The sequence below is a fragment of the Gopherus evgoodei genome, chromosome 7, assembly GCF_007399415.2.
Source record: "Gopherus evgoodei ecotype Sinaloan lineage chromosome 7, rGopEvg1_v1.p, whole genome shotgun sequence".
Lineage (NCBI taxonomy): Eukaryota > Metazoa > Chordata > Testudines > Testudinidae > Gopherus > Gopherus evgoodei.
Genome location: NC_044328.1, coordinates 98,464,860 through 98,488,052, shown reverse-complemented (window position 1 = coordinate 98,488,052; position 23,193 = coordinate 98,464,860). Strand labels below are relative to the sequence as shown.

Below are 23,193 nucleotides of genomic sequence, written 5' to 3'. Positions count from 1 at the left end.
TGTTGAGCTCTCGCAGGTCGAGGATAGGCCTGAGGCCTCCCTTGGCCTTGGGGATCAGAAAGTAGCGGGAATAAAACCCCTTGCCCTTCTCGTTCTCCGGAACTGCCTCTATAGCTCCTTTGTTGAGGAGCGTCTGTACCTCCTGGCGGAGGAATTGCTCGTGAGAGGGGTCCCTGAAGAGGGACGAGGATGGGGGGCGGGAGGGAGGAAATGATACAAACTGCAGACGGTATCCCGTCTGCACCGTACGTAAGACCCAGCGGTCGGATGTTATCCGGGACCACACCTGGAGGAAAAACGAAAGGCGGTTGGAAAACGGGGGGGAAGGATCCATGGGGGATACTGGTATTACGCCCTCGGGCGCACCTTCAAAACGAAGGTTTGGGTCCAGGTGGGGCTTTAGAGGAGCTTTGGTTTTGCCCCCCTTGATTGCCCGACGGCCTGCGCCTGCCATTTCTGCCGCGGCGCCTATTAAGGTCCTGCCGCTGGCGGAACTGGGGGTATGGCCAACGCTGCTGCTGTTGCTGCGGTCGGAAGGGTCTGCATTGCGTCCCAGGCGTGTGCATACCAAGGGAGCGCATAATGACCCGATTGTCCTTAAGACTTTTCAGTCTGGGGTCTGTCTTCTCCAAGAACAGGCCCTGGCCTTCGAACGGGAGGTCCTGGATGGTGTATTGGAGCTCCGGAGGAAGGCCAGAAACCTGAAGCCAGGAGATGCGGTGCATCGTCACCCCCGAGGCGAGGGTACGGGCAGCCGAGTCTGCAGCGTCCAAGGAGGCCTGCAACGAGGTTCGTGCAACCTTCTTGCCCTCGTCAAGAATCACCGCAAATTCTTGACGCGCCTCTTGTGGCAGCAGCTCTTTGAACTTATCCGCTGCCACCCAAGAGTTAAATGCGTAGCGGCTAAGAAGGGCTTGCTGATTGGAAACCCTGAGCTGAAGGGCCCCAGCCGAATAAACCTTGCGGCCGAGGAGGTCCATACGCCTGGCCTCCTTAGATTTGGGGGCTGGGGCTTCCTGTCCGTGACGCTCCCTCTCGTTCACCGACTGTACCACCAGGGAACATGGTGTCGGGTGAATTTGGAGGTACTCATAGCCCTTGGAGGGGGCCATGTACTTCCTTTCGACGCCCCGTGCAGTAGGGGGGATGGAGGCCGGTGACTGCCAGATCGTATTGGCGTTGGCCTGGATCGTCCGAATGAAGGGTAGGGCGACCCTGGTGGGAGCATCGGAGGAGAGGATGCTGACGACGGGGTCCTCGATCTCAGAGACCTCCTCAGCTTGCAGGCTCAGATTCTGTGCTACGCGCCTGAGGAGGTCCTGATGTGCCCTGAGATCCAGCGGAGGAGGGCTATTAGAGGAAGTGCCAGCCACCGCCTCATCGGGAGAAGACGATGAGGAGACCCCTGGCAAGAGAGTGTCCAGCTGGGGGTCCGCCTCAGCCCTCGCCTCTGGCTCAGGAGGGAAATCAGGGTCCTGTTGCTTTGACCCGTCCTCCCCGTCCGGGGAGGGAGGGGGGCAAGACAACGACGCCTCCGGTGCCCTGTGCTCTGCCATTGCAGGCCTAGGAGGAAGCTGTTGGGGGCCCTGGGCTTGATGGTACGCCCAGGGTGTCCAGAACCCCCACTGTTGCGGACCCTGGTCCTGTTGCGGAGGGTCTTGAAAAAACGCCGCTTGTCTGTCAGTGCCCAGCGTGTATACACTGTCCGCCTGCGATGACACCGACAGCTGTCTGGAAGGCCATGGAGGGGCCGACCGCGGCTGGTAAGAGTCTCCGCGTCCTGGCACCGAAGGTGTTCTCGGTGCCGGGGATCGGGACCGGGAGTCATACCGGTGCCGGGATCGGGACTGGGGTCTGTCTTGGACTCGGTGCTGGGATCGGGACCGGTACCGGCCGCTGCCTCGGTGCCGGGATCGGGACCGGGACCTGCCACCAACGCGGTGTCAGGAGGTCGACCGGGACCGGGACCTGCCACCAGCTCGGTGCCGGGAGGTCGACCGGTGCGCTGATCAACGGCGGGACTGGCTCCTAGAGTCCCGGTGCCGGTATTGGCGGCTGGAACCAGACCGTGACTGTCTGGAGGCCGATCGGTGCCACAAGTACGACCGGTACCGCCGAGGGGAGCGGTGCCGGGACTGCGAGCGGCAGCGGGATCTTGAGCGACCATGGTGTCGGGACCTCGACAGCGAGCGTGAGCCCCGAGACGGCACTGACATCATAGGTTTGCCCCTGGACGCTACCCGCACCGGAGGTACCGGGGGTGTAGGCTGAGTTGACTCAGTCAGGACAATGAGGTCCCATGCCGAGTCGAAGGTCTCTGGCGTCGATGGGACCAATAGCTCAACCCCAGATCTTATGGGGGAGCTCGGCGGGACCGGACTCGACGGACCCTCCGGGCCCGGAGTCGACGGTGCCGGTAGCGCCGCGGCAGATGTCAGTGCCAGGCGCTCCACTCGAGTCTGCCTGGATGGAGTTGCAGACTTCGAGGGTCTTGCTTCTGCACCCGGTGCCGGGGAAGGTCGGTGCCGGGGAGTCTTTCCGGTGCCGGCGCGATCCGGTGCCAGTGTCGAGATGACGGCCTGCGAAGCTGCCGGGTCGAGCGCCGCTTCCATGAGGAGAGTCCTAAGTCTCTGGTCTCTCTCCTTCTTTGTTCTAGGCTTAAAAGCCTTGCAAATGCGGCACTTGTCCGACCTGTGCGATTCCCCCAGGCACTTTAGACACGCGTCGTGAGGGTCGCTGGTCGGCATCGGCTTCTTACAGGCCGCACATTGCTTGAAGCCCGGCGAACCAGGCATGAGCCTGGTGCCGGGAGCCGGGAAGGGCTACGGCCCAAACCAGCTAATAAATATCTACAATATTATTTACACTATTAACTATATATAACTAACTACACTTAACTACTAACTATCAACCGTAGAACAAGGAGAGCTAGGGACGTGGAGGACAGCTATGCCGCGCTCCACAGTTCCAACGACCGACACGGCGGTAAGAAGGAACTGAGGAGCGGGTGGGCCAGCAGGGGTATATATCAGGTGCCATGGCGGCGCCACTCTAGGGGGCGACCTGCCGGCCCACTGGAGTTGCTAGGGTAAAAAGTTTCCGACGAACGTGCATGCGCGGCATGCACACCTAACTGGAATGGATGTGAGCAATCACTCGAAGAAGAACCGTCTTTTCTTCTTCGAGTGCTTGCTCATATCGATTCCAACTAGGTGACTCCCAAGCCTTACCTAGGCGGTGGGGTCGGAGTGAGATGTCGCAGAGTGAAGGATCGCTGAACCAAATGCAGCATCACCCCTTGCCTGCTGCACTATCGCATAGTGCAGCATAGTGGGAAGCGAAGGTATGTACTGATGACCAAGTTGCTGCCCTACAGATCTCCTGTACGGGCACACGAGCCAGGAAGGCGGAGGACGAAGCTTGAGCCCTAGTAGAGTGGGCACTAAGGTGCATAGTCGGGACACCAGCCAGGTCATAGCACGCATGGATGCATGATGCAATGCAGGATGAGATGCGCTGTGTGGAGACCGGGAGGCCCTTCATTCGGTCTGCCACCGCTACGAACAGCTGGGTCGTCCTCCTAAAGGGTTTTCTTTGTTCAATGTAAAAGGCGAGGGCCCTGTGAACGTCTAGGGAATGCAGCTGTTGCTCTTGTTGAGAGGCGTGCGGCTTCAGGTAGAAGACCGGAAGGAAGATGTCTTGGTTGACATGGAAGGCAGGGTGTGGTCTCAGCTGTACCTTGTCCTTATGAAACACCGTTTACGGTGAGTCCAACATGAGGGCTCCAAGTTCCGACACGTGTCCCACCAAGGTGATAGCGATGAGGAAAGCTGTCTTCCAGGAAAGATACAGAAGCGAGCAAGTGGCCGTTGGCTCAAACAGGGCATCCATGAGCCTGGACAGGACCAGGTTGAGGTCCCACGTAGGAGCCGGATCCCGAATTTGCAGGTACACATGTTCCAATCCCTTGAGGAACCTGCTGACCATGGAATTGGAGAAAACCGAGAGCCCATTTCCGCCCGAGTGGAAGGCCGAAATTGCTGCTAAGTGTACTCTGATGGATAAAACTGCTAGGCCCTGCTATTTCAAGGACAAGAGATAATCTAGGATGGTAGGTACTGGGACCTCCAGAGGGGCACTATTGCTCATGGCACACCAGCAGGAGAAACTTTTCCATTTAGCCAGATACGTGGACCTAGTAGAGGGCTTTCTGCTACCCAAGAGTACGTGCTGCGCTGAGCAGGAGCAACTCAGCTCAGATTGAGTTAGTCATGCAGCATCCACGCTGTGAGACGGAGAGATTGCAGGTCCGGACGACACAGCTGGCCGTGCTCCTGAGTGATCAGGTCCGGCCCAACAGGAGTAGAATTGGTGTGGTCACTGACAGATCGAGGAGAGTGCTGTACCAATATTGCCTGGGCCATGCTGGGGCGATCAACATTAAGCGGGCCTTGTCTCTTTGCAATTTGAGAAGGACCTTGTGAACCAATGGGAATGGAGGAAAGGCGTAGAGCCAGATGATCTTTCCACAGCATCAGGAAGGCATCTGATAGTGCCCCTGGAGAGAGCAGAACACCTGACACTTCCGATTCTCGCAAGAGGCGAAAAGGTCTATCTGGGGAAACCCCCACTTCCGGAAAACAGAATGGATAATATCCAGGCGAATCGACCACTCGTGAGCCAGGAAGGACCTGCTGAGGCGATGTGCCAAGGTGTTTTGGACTCCCGGGAGAAACAACGCCACCAAGTTGATTGAGTGGGCTATGCAGAATTCCCACAGGCAAATGGCTTCCTGACAGAGGGGGAATAATCGCGCTCCCCCTAGCTTGTTGATGTAAAACCTGCCCATTGTGTTGTCTGTGAAGACTGCGACACAACGGCCCTGAAGATGTTCATGGAACACCTGACACACCAGACGTACTGCTGTCAGTTCCCAAAGGCCCTGTGTGCGAAGGTCCGCAAGGTGAGCGCCCCAGCCCAGAGATGATGCATCCGTGGTTAGGACTAGGGAGGGCTATGGGGCATGGAATGGCATCCCCCCACATACGATGTTGGGGTTCAACCACCAACAAAGGGAGGTTAAGACTTCCGTCGGTACCGTGAGCACCATGTCTAGATTGTCTCCGCCTGGACGGTAGACTGATGAGAGCCAGGCCTGAAGTGGGCGGAGGCATAGTCTGGCATGTCTGGTCACGAAGGTGCAAGACGCCATGTGTCCCACTAGGCCGAGGCACATGCGTGCTGTCGAGGTCGGGAAGCTTCAGGGCCATGGATAATGCTCACCATGGACTGGAAGCAGGTGGTAAGAAGGAACTGAGGGGGTGCTGGGTTGGCAGGGGCATATATCTGGCGCCATTAGGGTGCCACTCCAGGGGATGTCCCAGCTGACCCACCGAGTGTTGCTAGGGTAAAAATCTTCCGACGATCATGCACGCAGCACGCACACACCTAATTGGAATCGATATGAGCAAGCACTCAAAGAAGAATATTTTTAACTATGGCAGGTTCTTGGGGCAGAACTTCTTCTGGGGAACTGGGCATGGGGCACTGGCATCTGGGCTGAGAAATCTGAAATAGGATTCCCTGCATGCTGTTTGTGACCACGTCTGCCCCAGGACTATGCATGCAGTGTAAATAAATAAGTTACACTAAAAAATTGCCCCCCCACTCTACTAATTTCCTCACCAGACTATAAGCTCCCAAATCTGCTCAAACTCAGCAGAGAGGTCACGAGTCCTTACTCCAATCACTGAGGCAGCCCACCTGTCATCCTCAAACAAACTCTATTGCAGACAGAAGTGTGTTGCTCACCTCCAAGCTTCCCCAGTCATCATCGTCCCATCTATCTGTGGAGTTCTCTTCTTCCTCGGTCACATCTCCCTCCAGATCCCACCGGCTGGATGGAATGGGAGCTGCTGGCAACGTCGCCGGGGAAGTGATCTGGCTGGCTCCTTGAAGACAAAAGCCTGCAGTATTAGAAGGTGTCTGAGCACTTCAGAGGAACTGCGCCCAAGTTTTCTCCTGTCTCCTATTACAGCTAAGGCTTGTCAACACAGCGATTGCTATGGCTATACTGATCAATTTCCCCAGGGGATCCCTTCCAAATCCCTTGTTCATTTAATATTTTAATGTTGAAGGATGCTAATTGCTGCCATCACCTGAATCTTGGATCCAAAAACAATCACAGCCCTAGTTACAGCCAATGGGTGTCCCAAGCAGACCCAACGGAAAGAGCAATTAAGCAACTTTATGTAGTAGAGACAGCTACAAAGAATGGAGGGATTGACCAATGCATCTGGCAGGTCAGAGCCAAGACTGCAGGGACTAGGTGATCAGTTGCAGCCTGTGTATGTTGGCGGCAGGAAGCCCAGGGAAGCACTGAATATTTGAGAGAGGAAGCGAGGGACAGAGCTTCTTGGGCACAGAGTGATAAATTGGGATCAGGTTACTTCCAAACCTTCTCTGTTATGCTAAATAGATCGAGCTCCTTGAGTCTAAGTCCCCACATGGGGAACAGAAATTTGTCAGTGTAACACACAAAGACCTAACAAGATCCGATGGCTGGAAGTGGAAACTAGAAAAATTGAGACAGGATATAAAGCACACATTTTGAATAGGGTGCAGAGAGAATTGTGTTAAATCAGCAAGCAGGAAACTTGGATTTAAATCATCCATTGTTAATTTTATTTTACATTTGTACTTTTAAATTATTTGCCTAACCAAAAGTTATTTTCACTGGTTGTAATCATTAAAACATGCTGATTTGCAACTAAATATTGCCTTTACATTAAATGTGATGCTATTTTTTGCTAACCGGGTGGATGCACCAGACATGGGCAAACTACAGTCTGCGGGCCAAATCCAGCCATGGGACCGTCCTGCCCGTCCCCTAAGCTCTTGGCCAGGGAGCCTATTCCCCAGCCCCTCCCCCGCAGCCCACATTCTGGCCTGCCACTCCCGCTGGGCAGTGTGGGGTGCGCAGCTGGCTCTGGCTGGGTGTCATGGCTGCAAGCTCCTGCTGCTGGTAAGGGGGTGGGAGCGGGGGGCTTGGGTAAGGGAGCGAGGGTCCTGGGGGGCAGTCAGGGAGGAGGGGACAGTTGGATGGGGCGGAGGTTCTGGTGGGGCGGTCAGGGAATGGGGAACAGGGGTCAGGGAGGGTTGGGAGTGGGAGTCCCGGGGGGCCTGTCAGGGGGCAGGGATGTGGATAGGGGTTGGGAGGGCAGTCAGGGGACAGAGTGTAGAGGGGCTGGATAAGGGGGTGGGATCCTGGAAAGGGGCAGTCAGGGGACAAGGATCAGGAGGGTTGGATGGGTTGGTGTTCTGAGGGGGGCAATCAAGATGGGATGTTTTTCAAAGAGACCTGCTCTATTTCAAATAGGGATTAACACAAGGAAATCCTATGGCCTGTGTTACAGCAGAGGTCAGACGGGATGATCACAAGGTCCCTTTCTTTAATCTTGATCAGAAAACTGCCTGCTGTTGCTTGGTTCTGCTTTGTTCAGGGAAACAGAACTTTGTGTGCATTCTTTTTAAATAAACAAGATTACATCAAGATTAAAGTTGGGCAAAACAAAATTCAGCAAACAGTAAATTAGCTAAAAATGCATTTTGAGGGGCACTAAAACTATATGCCATATTCACCCTTAGCTTGCAAATAGTTTCAGTTAAAAAAATTATTTCTTTTCCCCAAAAAAGTCAAAACTGTTTCTTTTGACACTTTTGACTTTTTGTTTAGAAAAGTTTCATTTACAAATTTAGCTTAGATTAAAAAATAAACAAACAAAAAGTGTTTTGTGTTCTTCATTTTGCTTCAGGTGTTTTTTTGAGCTGAAACAAAGTTTTTCATTTCAGCAACCACCACCATCACCCCCGTCAAAAAAATTACATATTCGCTCAGCTCTAACTGAAAATATACCTGACTTACGTAACTGATTTCCCTTTTTCTGGAAACAACCGTGCAAAGTCCCAAATACTGACCAACTGCTTGAGCCAAAGAGGCAACCATCCTTACTACTACACTCTGGCTAGTCTTCTGTAGGCTAACTGCGTGTCATGCAAACAAGCATTTCCTTCTATCGCTTGAGATGGTGCTGCTGGCTTCAGTGAGATTTGCCGCATGGCTACTCAGTTCTCTGATGCCACAACCCCAGGGTGAATAAAGCCCAAATCAAGCTTTGAGATTACAGCTGTGCAAAGACGGACCGACACTGGGTGGCTCCGGTGCACCTCCAGTGGGGGTTTCCACAGCTGTTTGTTCTACCGTGGTCCCGGCGTTTGTTCGGATTAGCTTCGACGTAAGCGATGAGACCCCTGTCACAGCCCAGCCCGCCCAGCTGGCAGCTGCTCCCATCCCAGGGCTGGCTGATGCTGCGTGAACATCCTTCTCTGCAAAGGGAGCAGAAAGAAAAGGGGCAAAAGGTCCATTAGTTCTGTTTGGTGTTTAAATGCCTGAAAACTTCAGCACGATATCAGGATCACTCACCCAGTTCAGAGAGCTGAGATGGGTCTTCAGAGACAGTTTCTAGCTTAGTTACGAAGCTTCGAATGGCCTTGAAAGTCTAGGAGATTTAAGTTACTTTATTATTATATGCTGTAGAGATACCCCCATTGTACAGTGGGAGCCCTTGTTGCACCAGTGACTGCACTGACCCCCAACTGAGATTGGGTGCCACCATCACACTGGGCACTAGAATGGACAGGTCCAAGGTTGGAGGCCTCCACTGTGCCAGGCATCAGAGCTGGAGGCTTGGAGTTGGTGGCTCTGCAAATTTCACTGCAGATCCAACTCACCTGATCCCTGACTGTCTTTTCAGGGTCAACTGTCAACGCACACAGAACCGGCAGGATTTTGAATGCACAGTCATTCATAGAGTAGAAGTTGTGAGTGGCAGCGAATCCCAAGACGCCCGCTGCCCGGGAGGGAGCAAATGGGTCTTTTGTAGCACGGCTGAAGGCAGAGATCAAAATTCTTTGTCTGGTCTGGAAACAAGAGAATGGGCAATTTATTATGTGTATTATGGTAGCACCTGCGAGCCCCAGTCACAGACCCACTGTGCTAGCCCTGCACAAATACATAAAAAAACATTCCCTGCCGTGATGAGTTTTCAGTTGAAATAGACTAGACAGACACAGGGTGGGAGAAAGGAAGATTATCCATGTTTTACAGCCAAAGAACAATGAAGGTTACACTGACTTTGTAGCAGAGCCTGGAATCAAAGCCAGGCCTTCCAGGCTCTGGGCTGGTACTTTAACCACAAGACCCTCCTGTCCCCTTCTCCTGAAAGCTAGACCACTGCTGGGATCTACAATCCACAATTCCCCACTTAAAGAGGGTCACAATCTTCCTCTGCACCATCTGAAGCCTTGGTGAGAAATAGGCATTTTAAAGAGAAATCACCCTGGGAAAGAAACCAGGGTCTGTGTCTTATTTTCCCCCATCCCGCCTGGCATCGGGTCCTCCTGGAGTGCAGGAAACGATCTCACTACTCACGCTGGCATTGAGGTAAGGACCGATCTTTCCAAGGCACACAGTGGTGTTGCAACGAATGGGCCCCTGGTCATCCTTGGCCTGCAGACGGGCAAAGTGCTTCATCAGCTCCATGTTGAGATTGTTCTCATTCAGCTTGGGGGCCAGCAGCAGCATCGACTGTGAGGGGAGGAAAGACGCTGGTCATGAGGTAGTCCAGATCTAATAACATCTAGCTCTTACACAGCACTTGTGATCAGTAGCTCTCAAAGTGCCTTACAAAGGAGATTGGTACTATTATCCACATTGTATACATGAGGAAACTGAGTCAAGGGGCTGTTAAAGTGATTTGCCCAAGGTCACCCAGCAGGCAAGTGGGAGAGACAGAAATTTAACCCAAGTCTTCTGAGTCCCAGTCTGATGCTAACCCATTAGGCCATGGTGCCTCCCTAGCTCATAGGATGTGTTGACAGCATGTCTAATAACAGGGAGTAACTCCTGAAGCATCCCTTGTTGTACAGCTGTAGTAGGGCTTTTATCCTCTATAGGACACTAGAATTACGCAACATTTATATCGCAACAGAATTTAGAGGATTTGGGCCCCACTGCGTCAGGCAAACAGAATAATCATAGCTGGACTAAACCTTTTTGACAAAACAGTTTTTCATAGAAAAATAGTCTGGTAGAAACTGAAACAATGTGAGGGAACGTGGTTTTTAATAAAATTCTCAATGGAAGAAAGTCAAAGCAATTTGTTTAGACTGTTTCAACCATTCATTTAACTTTATTTTGTTTCTACTTCTATATTATAATAATTTTAATATTAGATTATATGCACTGTATTGACTTACATTTAATATTTTACAGTGTTTTGACAAACCAAACTATTCCAACATTATTGATACAAAATGAGAGGCTAAATGATTCAGTTTCATTTTATTTCGCCGTTTATATTATATTCATTTTTAATGTATAGTATAATTTATATATTGTTTTGACATGAACTAAATGCTTTTACCTTATTAAAATGAAACAATTTGACATTATCAAAACAAAACGTTTCAATGGTTCCAAAGCAAAATTTTTCAGAGCTTCCATTCTGTGGAAAATTTAGGAATCAGAATAAAAATCATTTTTGAAATGTCAGAATTTCCCACAGAATGGAAATTCCATTTCCCAGCCAACTCTAAAAATATAGCAGTCCTGCCCCCAGACAGCTTAACAAGTCTGGGCCCCATTATTTCAGGCACTGTACAAACATATAATAATAGTAGTAACTGTCCCAAAATCAGGCAACAGAGTAACATCCCTTGGGGTTTGGATCTGATATTATGTCCTGCAGTGACAGATATTTCTATAGCCCTTTGTCTGTCAACGAATCCCCTTCGGATAGTGGCAAGGGTTGGGTTAAAGCTCATTAAAACTGGGAGAGAAGGGGGTAACTGCTGCCCTTCATTAAAGGGAGTTGTAAGAAACTATTAACGCTTCTTTATGGACTCAGAGCTCAAACATCAGGGGGCTTGCAAACAAAACTGTGTGTTTTGGCTCCTGAGGCTGCTCAGGCATTTTCATTCAGGAGGCAGAGGGGCTTCCCTGGGTATTGTTTTAGTAGAGGGGTGAGAAGAGAAAACAGCCAGGATGCACCAAACACAGAAGCACTGGGAAAGGGCCCTGAGGAAAAGCCAAGAGAGAGCTTTTGAGTGCTGGCTGAAAGCAGCTGGGAGCAAAGAAACATCAAACAAAGATGTCCTGTTGTTTGATTCCTGCTGTGTTCAGAGAAACAGCACTCTGTACATTCTTTGTAAATAAACAGGATTGCATCAAAGAAAACCTGATGCTATCATCAATTTCTCCTCCTAACCAAACAGCCTGGGGGACCCCAAATTGTGGCTAACCACTCGGGTCAAAAAGGGGGAATATCCAGCTCCTAACATTCATTTATCCCACAGCAGTTTACAAAGGAGGATCACTATCACTATCTGCATTTTTCAGATGCGGGAAAAAGACAGGTGGATGACTTGCCTGAGATGAACGGCAAAGCTGGGAATAGGTTTCAGAGTGGTAGCCGTGTTAGTCTGTATTAGCAAAAACTACGAGGAGTCTTTGTGGCACCTTAGAGATTAATTTGTTAGTCCCCAAGGTGCCACAAGGACTCCTCGTTGTTAAAGCTGGAAACAGAATCCAGGCCCAAGGGAAGTGGGGGAGGGAGAGGTCTCAGCTAGAGACATTGGAAAAGGGTCTGGTTTTCAGAGGGTGGGTGCTCAGTACTTCCTCCAAATCAGGCCTCTTTCGAAAAGGCATCAAATCAGGCAACTAAAATCACTAATCACTTTTGACAAATCCTTGCCCGGGTCTCCTGAGTCCTTGGTCCAAAGCACTATTTACATATTGCCTATCTATCCAGCCAACGTACACAGCAAAAAGTGCATCCTCTGAAAACTGACAGGACTCAGGACAGACTTGTCTGAGGTTCTTTGTGGGAAAGACTGTCCAGATCATGCAAACCAATATCACATAAAATCTCCTCCCCGTGCAGAGGTAAGAATTAGCAACAGGGTCTGACAAGATCAATAGTCCAAAGCAGCATCATTTTCCCCCTTAACTCCACACCATCAGCATCCTTCAAGAAGGAGGAACAGAGCAACCCTGAAATTGATTTCTAGATTATAAAGTCAGAAGGGACCACTGTGTTCATCTAGTGCAGGGGTCACCAACCTTTCAGAAGTGGTGTGCCAAGTCTTCATTTATTCACTCTAATTTAAGGTTTCGCGTGCCAGTAATACATTTTAACATTTTTAGAAGGTCTCTTTCTATAAGTCTATAATATATAACTAAACTATTGTATGTAAAGTAAATAAGGTTTTTAAAATGTTTAAGAAGCCCCCCTAGAACCCTCCTGGACCTGGGGCCAGGACCCAGGCAGTGTGAGTGGCACTGAAAATCAGCTTGCGTGCCATGCTGCCTTTGGCACACGTGCCATAAGTTGCCTACCCCTCATCTAGTGTGACCTGTATCACACAGAGACTTCTCTATGTTAATTCCTATTTGAACCAGAGCAGATCCATTGGAAAAACATTCCAGCTTGATTTTAAAATGACCAGTGATGGAGAATCCATCACATCCCTTGGCAAGTTGTTCCAATGGTTATTTATCGTATTAAAAACGTGCACCTTATTTCCAGTCTGACTTTTTCTAGCTTCAACTTCCAACCACTAGGTCTTGTTAGACCTTTCTCTGCTAAACTGAAGAACCCATTAAAAAAGATTTGTGGCCCATGTATGTACTTACAGACTGTGACCAAGTCACCTATTAAACTTCTCTCTGATAAGCTAAATGAATTGAGCTCCTGGAGTCTCTCACTGTCAGGCAGGTTTTTCAACCCTTTAATCATTCTCCTGGCTCTACTCTGAACCCTTTACACTTTATCCATATCCTTCCTGGAAGTGTGGACATCAGAACTGGACACAGTATTCCAGCAGTGGTTGCACCAGTGCCAGATACTGAGGTAATGGAACCTCCCTACTCAAGATCTCTCATTTATACATCCAAAGATCACATTAGCTCTTCTGTTGTTCTACCTTCACTGTCTGCTCACGAATGGCTGGGTTGGTGTCCAGGAAGCCATGCACAACGTGGGGAAAGATCTGGGTGTTGACGGTGGGTTCGTTGAGATATTGGATGAAGTTTTCCATCTGCAACACAAACACACACGCACGTATGTGCCGCCAGTCAGGACTTAACGTTTAGTCTAGTGCTGAGGAAGATTTATGCACAGTCAAAATTAGCAGGGCTTGACACTATCTGGGGAAAGCCAAGAGGAGAACCCAGATGTCCTGTTTCCCAATCTCCTATTCTAAGCCCTTGACATCACATCTCTCCACAGCCAGGAACAAATCCAGAAATCCTGGCTCCAAGTCACCCCTGCAGCATGCTTCTTCCCAGAGCTGGGCACAGAACCCAGGCGATCTAATTCTCAGTCCCCTTGTCCTAACAACTAAGGGTACTCTCTCCCAAAGCAGAGCCCAAAAATCCGGTCTGCTAATTCTTTGATCTAGCCACAAAACCATTCCCCTCCCAGAGCTGAGAGTAGAACCCAGGAGTCCCAACTCCCATTCTTCTTGGTTCTAACCACTAGATAGGCACTATTCCTCTCCCAGAGCCAGGGACAGAACCCAAAAGTTTAGACTCCCCGTCCCCTCCCTGTTCTAACAAGAACAGAAAAATACTGCTCCTGCCAACCCGTCTGAGCCCTGGATCCGCCCAAGTGCACAGATGCAAAGCAAGGCTGATCACTGACCTGCTGCAGCAGCCGTATCCTCATGGCTCGGTCAGTGGAGGAGAACATTTTGACGATGACAGGAATGATCTTCTGCTGATACTCTTCAGTGTTCAGGAACTTCCCCACCTGCAAAAACACTGGAAGTTAAAGAGGAGGCTTTGATCCTGGAGGAGAGGAGGGGCACACAAAGCTTTAGTGCAGAGATGGAAAGTGGTGAGGTGGGCCCATGAGCCTTCCAGAGCTAAAATAATCCAAGGTGGGCCACACCAAGAAATTAATCTGTAGATGTTCCTGGAGCACTGACGTCAGCTCTTGGCACCATCTCCAACATGGTCCATGTATATTGGGAATGGAGTCTCCATATTTACACATACACACACACACACACACACACACACACTCTCCCCCTGCAAGGCCATGTGTCACTTGATGAGGAATGTGTAGTGATGGCACATCTCTCAGGCCTCAGTTTCCCTTTTCCAGGCATAGGGTGGGGTAAAGTAAGGGAAGGGGAGGTGGGAATGAGAGAGCACACAGAGCCCTGCCATGGAGAGAGAATCAAGGACTCTGATATAGGTGGAGTGAATGTAGCACATCCAGCCCGCCATGAGAGGCGGGCGTTGCAGGGAGTCCCTGAATGAGAGGGTGGTTCACAGCCCACTTGTGCGGGAAATTGAGAGATGCAAGGACCCCTGGTGTATGCAACATGTGCAGCCTACAGAAGCTACAAAGCGCGCAACCCCTTAATAGGGCAGTTTAGCCCTAAAATGCCTCTCTCCCCCAACTTCACTGAGTTACAGGCGGAGATCCAGCCCTGTAGGGCTCTGGCAAATAGAGCAACAGTCTGTTCCCACTTTGAACTGTCCCCATAGTGTTACTTTGTGTTTGTCTGTCTCCTCCCTGTCCCTTCCATAGGTCCTGCTCAGTTGCTGGAGATCTCCAGCAGCAACTGCTCTCCCCTCCCCACAAGCAAAGTCCACTTGCCAGCAGTCCTTGCTCGCTCTGGGAACAATGATCCTCAGAATGCCCAAAGACTGGAAACAGGTCTGTAGCCCCATCCTGTCACAAGACGTAAACAGAGGAATGCCACCATTAGAACAGCAGCTCACCTTGAAGAGGGGGGTCAGGATGACAGCACCAGCGCTACCAAACTCAAAGGCCGTCAGCAGCTGTGGGAGGATCTTGTGCTGGCAGAAATCTTCGGGGAAGGCGTCTAGGTTGTTGCTCAGCTCCTGAAAGAACTTCTGCCGTTCTGCTGGTTCCTTAATCTGCCGGGACAGTGGGAAAGGGAAATGGGGTCACTGGGCAGACTAGCCTGCTCCTTGTGGCTCCATTCTGCCCTTTGGAGCTGCCAACAAGAGAACCAATGACAATGGTGGCTTGGATGGAGCAGTCTCCTCTCCCACTAGGAAATGGATGGAAATACAGCAAGTTCTTGTTCTACCATACAGGGGCATGAATTTCCAGCTCTGCTAACATAGGCTGGAGTTGAACTAGTGACTTAAAGCTGAAGTGGTCTTTATCCTGTATAACCCTGAACCCACCAGTCCCTCCCACAACCAGTCCCTCCCACAACTTCGGGCCACATCAGAACTAATGCCTTGGGGAATGAAGACACCTTACCCCTTTCCCTGCCCCCAAGCCAATCAGTCCCCTACCCTGCAGCAGGATTGACGCCAGTACTCCCTAGGGAGGAAAGGCCTCACATCCCATTCCCCACCTCCTTGATCCAGCTAGTCTCCCCCTCAGGGCTGGTGCCCTCTGGAGGGAAAGGGCCTCATATCCCATTCCCCGCCACAGCCAGTTCCCTCTCAACCTCCCCCTAAAATTAATTGTGCTCCAGAAGCCACTTTTCCCCATCAAGCAAGCATATAACGGACCCAAGACAAAGTTCAACAGGATCATAAACCAAAGCAGGGGGTCCTCAAGCCCCAACAATTGATTGGACACTCTCTTGGGCACCTCTGGCCTACACAGAGGAATTCTAATACTTTCCACCCTTCCTGACCGGAGGTGAGAAGGCTACAGGCATCGCTCTCACCTGGATCTCTTCCAGGAAAAGGTTGGTCTCTACAAAGCTGTTCTTCATGAAGCCATTGGGGCCCCGGCAGTTCTGGAGGAACTTGGCAGGGTTGGGGCGGATTTTGGGGTTGGCCCCCACCAGTTCACAATAGTGGGGGACCAGCGACTTGGGGATCTGGAGAGAGGATACACAGATTCTACAGTCAGGAACAGGTGTCCCCCATGTGTGTCAAGCATTTGCTATGTATGTTAATTAGTTTGGGATCTTTTCAGCTTGGATGGCAAAGCAGCTGGCAATGGCCAATGGATCTCATTATCCCTGTTCTAGGAATGAGGAAACTGGGGCACAGGAAAACAGGCTGAGCAGCCCAAGGTGACACAGCAACTCCATGGCAGAACTGAGAAGAGAACCCAGGAATCCTGACTCCTGTCTCCACCCCTCCCAAAGCTGGGAATAGAATCCAGGAGTCCTGGCTGCTTCCCTTCCCCCACACTAATCACTAGACTTCCCAGCCCTTCCCTCCCAGAACTGGGAGTAAAACTCAGAAGCCCTGACTCCCAGCCCCTCCTGCTCTAACTCCTAGACCCCACTCCCTCTAAAGTTCCCAGCTCCCAGTTTGTGCCCTATCTATTTCACTCCACTGCTATGCTACAGCACAACCACAAAACTCTTTACCAGCCCATCTGAAATTGCACAGCTCCATAAGGGACTGCTTAAGGAATAGCCCCTGCACAGAGACTGCGTAAAGCAGAGAGTGATCTGCCATCCTTGTCATGCTCCTATAAGTTTGGCCAATAAACAAAACAGAAGGGCCACTATTTAGCCACAAGATGGACAGACGCAGGGCAATATGCTACCAGTTCCCCACCAATGCACCCCTATAGAAAACTGCATCGACTCACCCTCACATTAATAGGGTGAAGCTGACAGTTAGCTCTGGGGCATGTGGCCTAGCGAACTGGGACAAAGGAGACTTTGGTTCTATTCCTGGCTCTACCATTGGCCTGCTGGGTAACATCTTGCCCCCTCTGTGCTTCAGTTTCTCCATCTGTAAAATGGGAATAATGAGTCTAACCTCCTCTGTAAAGCCTCTATGATCTACTGATGAAAAATGCTACATAAGAGCTAGGGTCTATTATTACTGAAGTCAATGGGGCCTGAAAGATACATTCTCCCCGCACAGCATATTGCGAGACCCACCAGCAATCAACTGTCCCTGCTGGGTCCCTTCTGTGTATAACCCTGATCCACTCCATGTGGTGCTCTGTCCCCCTCTAGCCATGGCTGGGCCAAAGACAGAGGTTGATGAGTCTGCTACAGCTTGGTTCTTTCAGCACACGTCACAGAGGCTCCTGATTCCAGGTTTGATTCCTGTTGCCAACAATCCACCCACTGGTGTAATATTACAAGTAGAGGGATAGGAGCCAGGGGGATCTGCTGATTAATTACTTTGCCAGGCTCTGTCACACAGCGGGTGGGAAGGGGACTGACCACATTACCTTGCCGAGGGATCGTAAGGAGGACGGGCGGGGCAGGGTGCCATTGAAAACCTCCCAGATCAGGCAGCCAAGACGCCACATGTCCGCAGACCTGGCACAGCAGAAGAACCGATGTAACTTTCCCAGTGGTTTCCCCATGGGGAAGGAAAATGCAACCCAGCTGTATTTTGCTTAGCATGATCCAAACCCCAAGACACTTTAGGGTTAGGCAGAAGGGCTATGCAGGAAAATAAACACTAGGGGAGCTTGAAATGAGACAGAGGCTCTTGCATGAGCGTGTACACACACTGTCAAGAGGTGGCAGGGATTAGATAAGCAGAACGGGGCTGCAGAGGGGGATACAGCAATTCTGTTTGCAGACAAGCATCTTGCACACACAGAGAAGCAGCAGGTGCTGAGTGAACTGAGAGAAGAGCAGAGAGAGAGATATGCAGGGAGGAGGATTCCTGAGGGCAAGAGGCTGCAGAGGAAAAGGCTCTTGCACATGCACACAGCGGGACACTGTGGAGAAGGAAAGACGAGGTCATGGAGGGTGACTGGAGAAAGATTAGAGAGTGAGTTAACAATGAGGAGGGTAATATGGAACTGGTCCCTGAAATAACAATAAAACCCCAGCAATGCATGTACGGCACACTAAGCAGAGCTCACAGCCTCTCCCTTCTAGACCTTGGGCTTTGTTAGTTATTGGGCTCAATGCAGGAATCATAGGGAGAAATTCTCTGGCCTGTGATAAACAAGAGGTCAGACATAATGGTCCCTTCTGGTCTTAACATCTACAAATCTCTTTGTATTACACTAGTGTCTAGATAGGCCCTGACAGAGATTGGGAGGCCTCTGTCATGCTGCGTGCGCTGCAGACCTCACTCAGCTGAGATTAGGGGGCCCATCGTACTGGGCACTGCACAGTCACACAGTGAGAGAGAGTCTCTGCCCCCAAAGAGCTTACAGTCTAACTAGATAAAAGGGTGGGAGGAGAGGAACGGGCCCCTCCCCGTTATCCACTCACCATTTCTCCCCAGGGGTTTTGCTGTTGTCTGTTTTCTCTGGTGGGTCGTATCTCTCCAGCTCAGGGATCCCTTTCCGAGGCAGGGTGTTGTCACCCTGGGTTGAGTACATGTAATCCAGGCCACCCAGCTTCCACTCACCAGCGCGGTCCACAAAAACAGCAGCCATGCACACATTATTGTGGATGAGGTTGCAGTCATTCACCAGGAAGCTGAGAGCTTTCTGGAAAGGCAAGGGAAGGATAAGTGAGAGGAGCAATCAGCTGGGACCCTTGTGAGAAGAATTTTAGAGACAGAATGGTCTAGTTGAGGGGTGGAATTAGGAGTCAGAACTTCTGACTTCCATTCCCAGTTCTAGGACAGGAATGGGGTCTGGTGGGTTAGAGCAGGGGAGTCTGGGAGCCAAGGCTCCTGGGTTCCATTCTTAGCTGTAGGTCATGAGTAGGGCCTAGCTGTGAGAGAAGAGCGGGGGAGCTGGGAGTCAGGACTCCTGGGTTCTATTGCCAGCTCTGCAACTGATTCCCTGTGTGCCCTTGGACAAGTCCCTTTTCCTTTTCCACACCTCAGTTTCCACATCTATAAAATAGGGATAATGCTATTCACTTGACTCATAGTTGGTTTACCCCAACAGCCTGGATCAGACAATATGATAACATAGTGGGGAACGACAGAAGTCTCTTTCTAACCTCAGTTGGGTCTAACCTGGACAGTTCTACCCCTGGACAAATCAGGGAATCATTGGCAGGACTGCAGCCCTCAACAGCTATACCTGGTTAAAGAAGAAGCAGAAGAGGTGTGTTCTGTCGGGGCACAACTCGAAAACTCACAAGGGCACCACAAAATAAATCATCATTACTATGGCAGCACATTGCTCCATTCAAACTAGGCTTGGAAAGATTAGATTTTTATTGGTAAATCTCAATTTCACTGTACACACAAACCAACGAAAAAATATCTCCTTCAATAACAGAAATTTACAGATAGGCAAAGTAAGAAAAATGCTGTTTAAGCACATAGTGGAGTTTGATTAAAAGATATTTACTTTTTATATTCTGACGTGAAATTGACAGTTTGTTTTAATGGCTATAAAGCTTTAACTTTTTGAATCTCAACATCTACTGCCATTAAATAATTAGCCTGAGACCCCTATTGTCTAACCCCACTCCCATAATTTCCTGCAACTGTGAAATTTTAAAATCAATAAAAATTGAAAAACAAGTTAAAAATAAAGATCAATATTATCTGTCAAAATTAAAAACAATAAAAATCTAATTCTGCCAAGCTTAATTACCACTGAGGGGCAACCAAGACTGGGGGCTGTGGGCAAACGAGTTGGTGATTTAGGATTTTCTATACAGGCACAACCCATCTGCTTGAGATCACTGTATCTTACCACAATCTGATGGAGGCCCCACGATATCTCCTGTTCGTTTAGCCCGCCAGAGTCTGCTTTCGACTTCAGGTAAGTACTCAGAGATGTCACAGGCTCTGTCACCACGTGCAAACATTTCTCTGTCTAGCCCCCCCAGTAAAAAAAAAAAAAACACCATGTTTCTTCTTGTCACAGAAGCACCTAGAGGCTCCAACTGAGATTGGAGCCCCTTTGTGCTGGGCACGTTATTAGTAGTATAACAATAGCATTGTGAAGCCCCAACCAAGATCGAAAGGTCCTGTTGGACCTGGCGTTGCACAGACCACCCCCACAACTGAGATCAGGGGCCCTGTCGGGCAGAACGCCACAAAGACCCCCACAACTGAGATCAGAGAGGCACTTCACAGACCACCCCCAACTGAGACTGGAGACCCCTGTTGTGCCAGGCACTGCACAACCCACCTCCAACTGAGACTGGAGACCCCTGTTTTGCCAGGCACTGCACAACCCGCCTCCCACTGAGACTGAGGCCCCTGTTGTGCCAGGCACTGCATAACCCCCCTCCAACTGAGACTGGGGCCCCTGTTGTGCCAGGCACTGCACAACCCCCTTCCAACTGAGACTGGGGCCCCTGTTGTGCCAGGCACTGCACAATGCTCTCCCTTCCTCCACTAATTGAGAGCAAGGACCCCTTAGTCCCAGTCACTGCACAGAATCTCCCAACCAAGATAGGGGACTGCACAGACACAAACATCCCAGCAAGATCAGGGACCCCCATTGTGCCAGGTTCCACACAGATCCCCCCACAAATAAGATCAAGGGACCCTTCATGCCAGCCACTGCACAGACACCACTGCCACCACCAACACTAACTGACCCATCCCCATTAGGGGGTCCAGCATGCAGCCCCTAGCAATGGCAAAAGGCCCAGATCTCTGTCAGGATCCATGCGGTGCCCTAAAGAGGATCACCAATCTTGTTCAGGGTTGCTGGGCCCTACCATAATACAAGTAAACAGATAATAAATAAATGCATCCACTAAGGGAAGACAAAAGTGTAATACACTGTGCTGTCCCACTGCAAGCTGGACATGTCAGGTCACACTGCTTTATCCAGATTCACGATTAGCTGCAGTTTCATAAAGGCAGTGGATAAATAACATAATTCCATCCAGTATCAAGCCAGCACCCTAAGCATTGGTGTTTTTCAGCATAGGAAACACACTCTGGGGCAGAGATCACCCTTTACTCCATGCCAAATGTGATTCAAATCCAGCCCCGTTCAGGGCCTCAGACACTACCACAAATCAAAATCATAATCATCAAAGCCTGTGGACATGGCCACAATACAAAATCATAAATATAACAGGCTCTAGGTAACACCACAAATAAAAATCATAACCAGTACCTCCAATCCATCGATGTAGGACAGAATATTGGGGTGTCGGAGGGTTTTAAAGCGTTTGAAAGCTGCCTTGGCGACCTGTGTCTGTTCATCTGAATTAGGTTTAACTTCATAGACAAAAACAGATACCAGATCCCCTGTGGTCTGAAGCAAAACAAAAAAGTGTTATGTACTATTTATTTAAGGGTGTCTATTGTCCTATAGAATTTGAACAGTGCTATTATCCCCATTGTACAGATGGTGAAACTGAGGCACAGAAAAAGGACATGACTTTGCCAGAAGCTGGGAATGAGTTGACAGGGGATGGATGGATCACTTGATGATTGCCCTGTTCTGTTCATTCCTCTGAAGCACCTGGCCTTGGCCGCTGTCAGAAGACAGGCTATTGGGCTAGACAGACTTTTGATCTGACCCAGTATGGCCGTTCTTATGTTCTTACTTGCCCAAGGTCTGTGGAATTGAACCCAAGCCTCCTGTGTCCCATGCTGGCATTCAAATTGCTGGCTCATCTTTCCTCCCACGCGGGGCAGGAGGGAGTAAGGGATGGTCTGTTTGGGGGAGGCAATGTAGTCTAGTGGACAGAGCATTGCACTCATAAGACTTGGGTTCTATTCCAGGCTCAACTACTGGCCTGCTAGGTGACATTTGGCAAGTCCCATCCCCACTCTGTGCCTCAGTTTCCGCATATGTAAAATGGGGATAATGATACCAACTTCCTTTGAAAGGCGGTTTTGTGATCTACTGATGAAAAGCTCCATACCAGAGCTAGGTATTAAATAATTATTACTATTATTATTATATGGACCCTATCATGAGGGTAACTGTCTGCCTTTGGGTGGAACACAGCAGACATTCTGGAAGCAGGCTAAACCCTCCCATTTTCATGCCGCTATTTGTCCCCTGACCCTAGTGGACTACAATTAGTACTAGATCCAGACCTTGGATGTCCCCCAGCTGCTTTAGAAAGTGGTGTGTGTGTGTATGGCAGGAGATCCTTGGGACTAAGCAGGAACTAGAGAATCCCTCAATTGGGGGTCCCTGGACCTTTATTTTTGGGGATGCTCAGGAGTGGGGAGAGCTTGGAGGGACCCTGAATATCCTTGTTACTGGCGGAAGGAATAGCCTAGAGGGCCCCCTAAAACATCCCTCCATCCTAGTGGGGTCCCCCTGGAACCCCTTCTATACTTGAGACCAGTATCTGAGTGGAGGCTTGGACCACACCTTCCCATAAACCAGGGGAGAAGCAAAACTCGGGGGATCATTAAACACCTGTTGGGGGGGGGGGTTTCCTGGAAACCCTGCCTCCGTCCAAGAGCTCTCTCAAACTCCCTCTTTACACCAAGAGCAGGGCTTGAACCCCACCCCCACTATATCCCCCACCTCTAGCTCAGGCTGGGGAAGAGGAGCGTGGATACCCTCTACACCCTGGCCAAGGGATGAGGGCCTAGAAACCCATTCTTGAACCCTGGACTGGGGGGAGGGGTTTGGAAACCTCCCCCGAACCCCGGGATGGGGAGGAAGAGGCCTGGAAACCTACCTCCCCCCCCGTACCCCTGGCTGGGGGGCCTGGAAACCTCCCCCCGTACCCCGGGCTGGGAAGGAAGAGGCCTGGAAACCTCCCCGTGTCCAAGGCTGGCAGTCCCGGTGGCGGCGGCTCCAGACCGGGGAGGCCCCGCCACGTCAGGCGGGCGGAAGCCGGGCCGGGCCCAAGGGGGGGATTCACCTTCCTCTTGCCCCGGTGCAGCTGCCAGGGCCCCGCGGGCTCCCCCTGCTCCGCGCCCGCCTCCGCGCCGAACTCATAGGGGAAATCCCGGACCGGGTCCCGGGAGAAGAACCACATCGTCCGGCCGGGCCGCTCCGGGACCGGGATCCGGCTGCTCCGGGCTGCGCGGAGCAGATGGGCCACCAGGGGGCAGCAGAGAGCGCGGCGCTGCGGTGGGGGGAGCGGGGAAGGCGGCTGGGAGGGGCTGAGCAGGGGAAGGCCTGGGGCAGAGCTAATCCCGGAGGCTGCCCTCTCCTTCCCCCGCAGCCGCACACTCTGGTATGGGGCAGAAGGGCCTCAGCGGCTCCTGGCACTTGCCGCCTCTGTTTCGCTGGTGGAGCTGTCCAGGCACAAAGAGGTGACCTGATTGTCCACAGGGTCCCA

At 50.8% G+C, this 23,193-nt stretch overlaps 1 protein-coding gene across 1 annotated transcript in view; it reads right to left on the bottom strand.

Annotated features, from left to right (window-relative positions):
• Window positions 1–22,944, bottom strand: part of SCYL1 (SCY1 like pseudokinase 1) — a 28,772-nt gene extending 5,828 nt beyond the window's left edge. Inside the window, exons 1-14 of the mRNA XM_030569877.1 lie at window positions 22,771–22,944; window positions 21,051–21,191; window positions 19,665–19,787; window positions 18,274–18,494; window positions 17,268–17,358; window positions 15,787–15,942; window positions 14,855–15,013; window positions 13,764–13,871; window positions 13,045–13,158; window positions 9,491–9,646; window positions 8,791–8,979; window positions 8,483–8,558; window positions 8,203–8,385; window positions 5,812–5,951 (exon numbers count right to left, since the gene is read on the bottom strand). Of these exons, the coding sequence (XP_030425737.1) occupies window positions 5,812–5,951; window positions 8,203–8,385; window positions 8,483–8,558; window positions 8,791–8,979; window positions 9,491–9,646; window positions 13,045–13,158; window positions 13,764–13,871; window positions 14,855–15,013; window positions 15,787–15,942; window positions 17,268–17,358; window positions 18,274–18,494; window positions 19,665–19,787; window positions 21,051–21,191; window positions 22,771–22,887 (1,974 nt within the window). The 5' untranslated portion in view covers window positions 22,888–22,944. The remainder of the gene's footprint in view (window positions 1–5,811; window positions 5,952–8,202; window positions 8,386–8,482; window positions 8,559–8,790; window positions 8,980–9,490; window positions 9,647–13,044; window positions 13,159–13,763; window positions 13,872–14,854; window positions 15,014–15,786; window positions 15,943–17,267; window positions 17,359–18,273; window positions 18,495–19,664; window positions 19,788–21,050; window positions 21,192–22,770) is intronic.
• Between the last annotated feature and the right edge of the window lie 249 nt (window positions 22,945–23,193).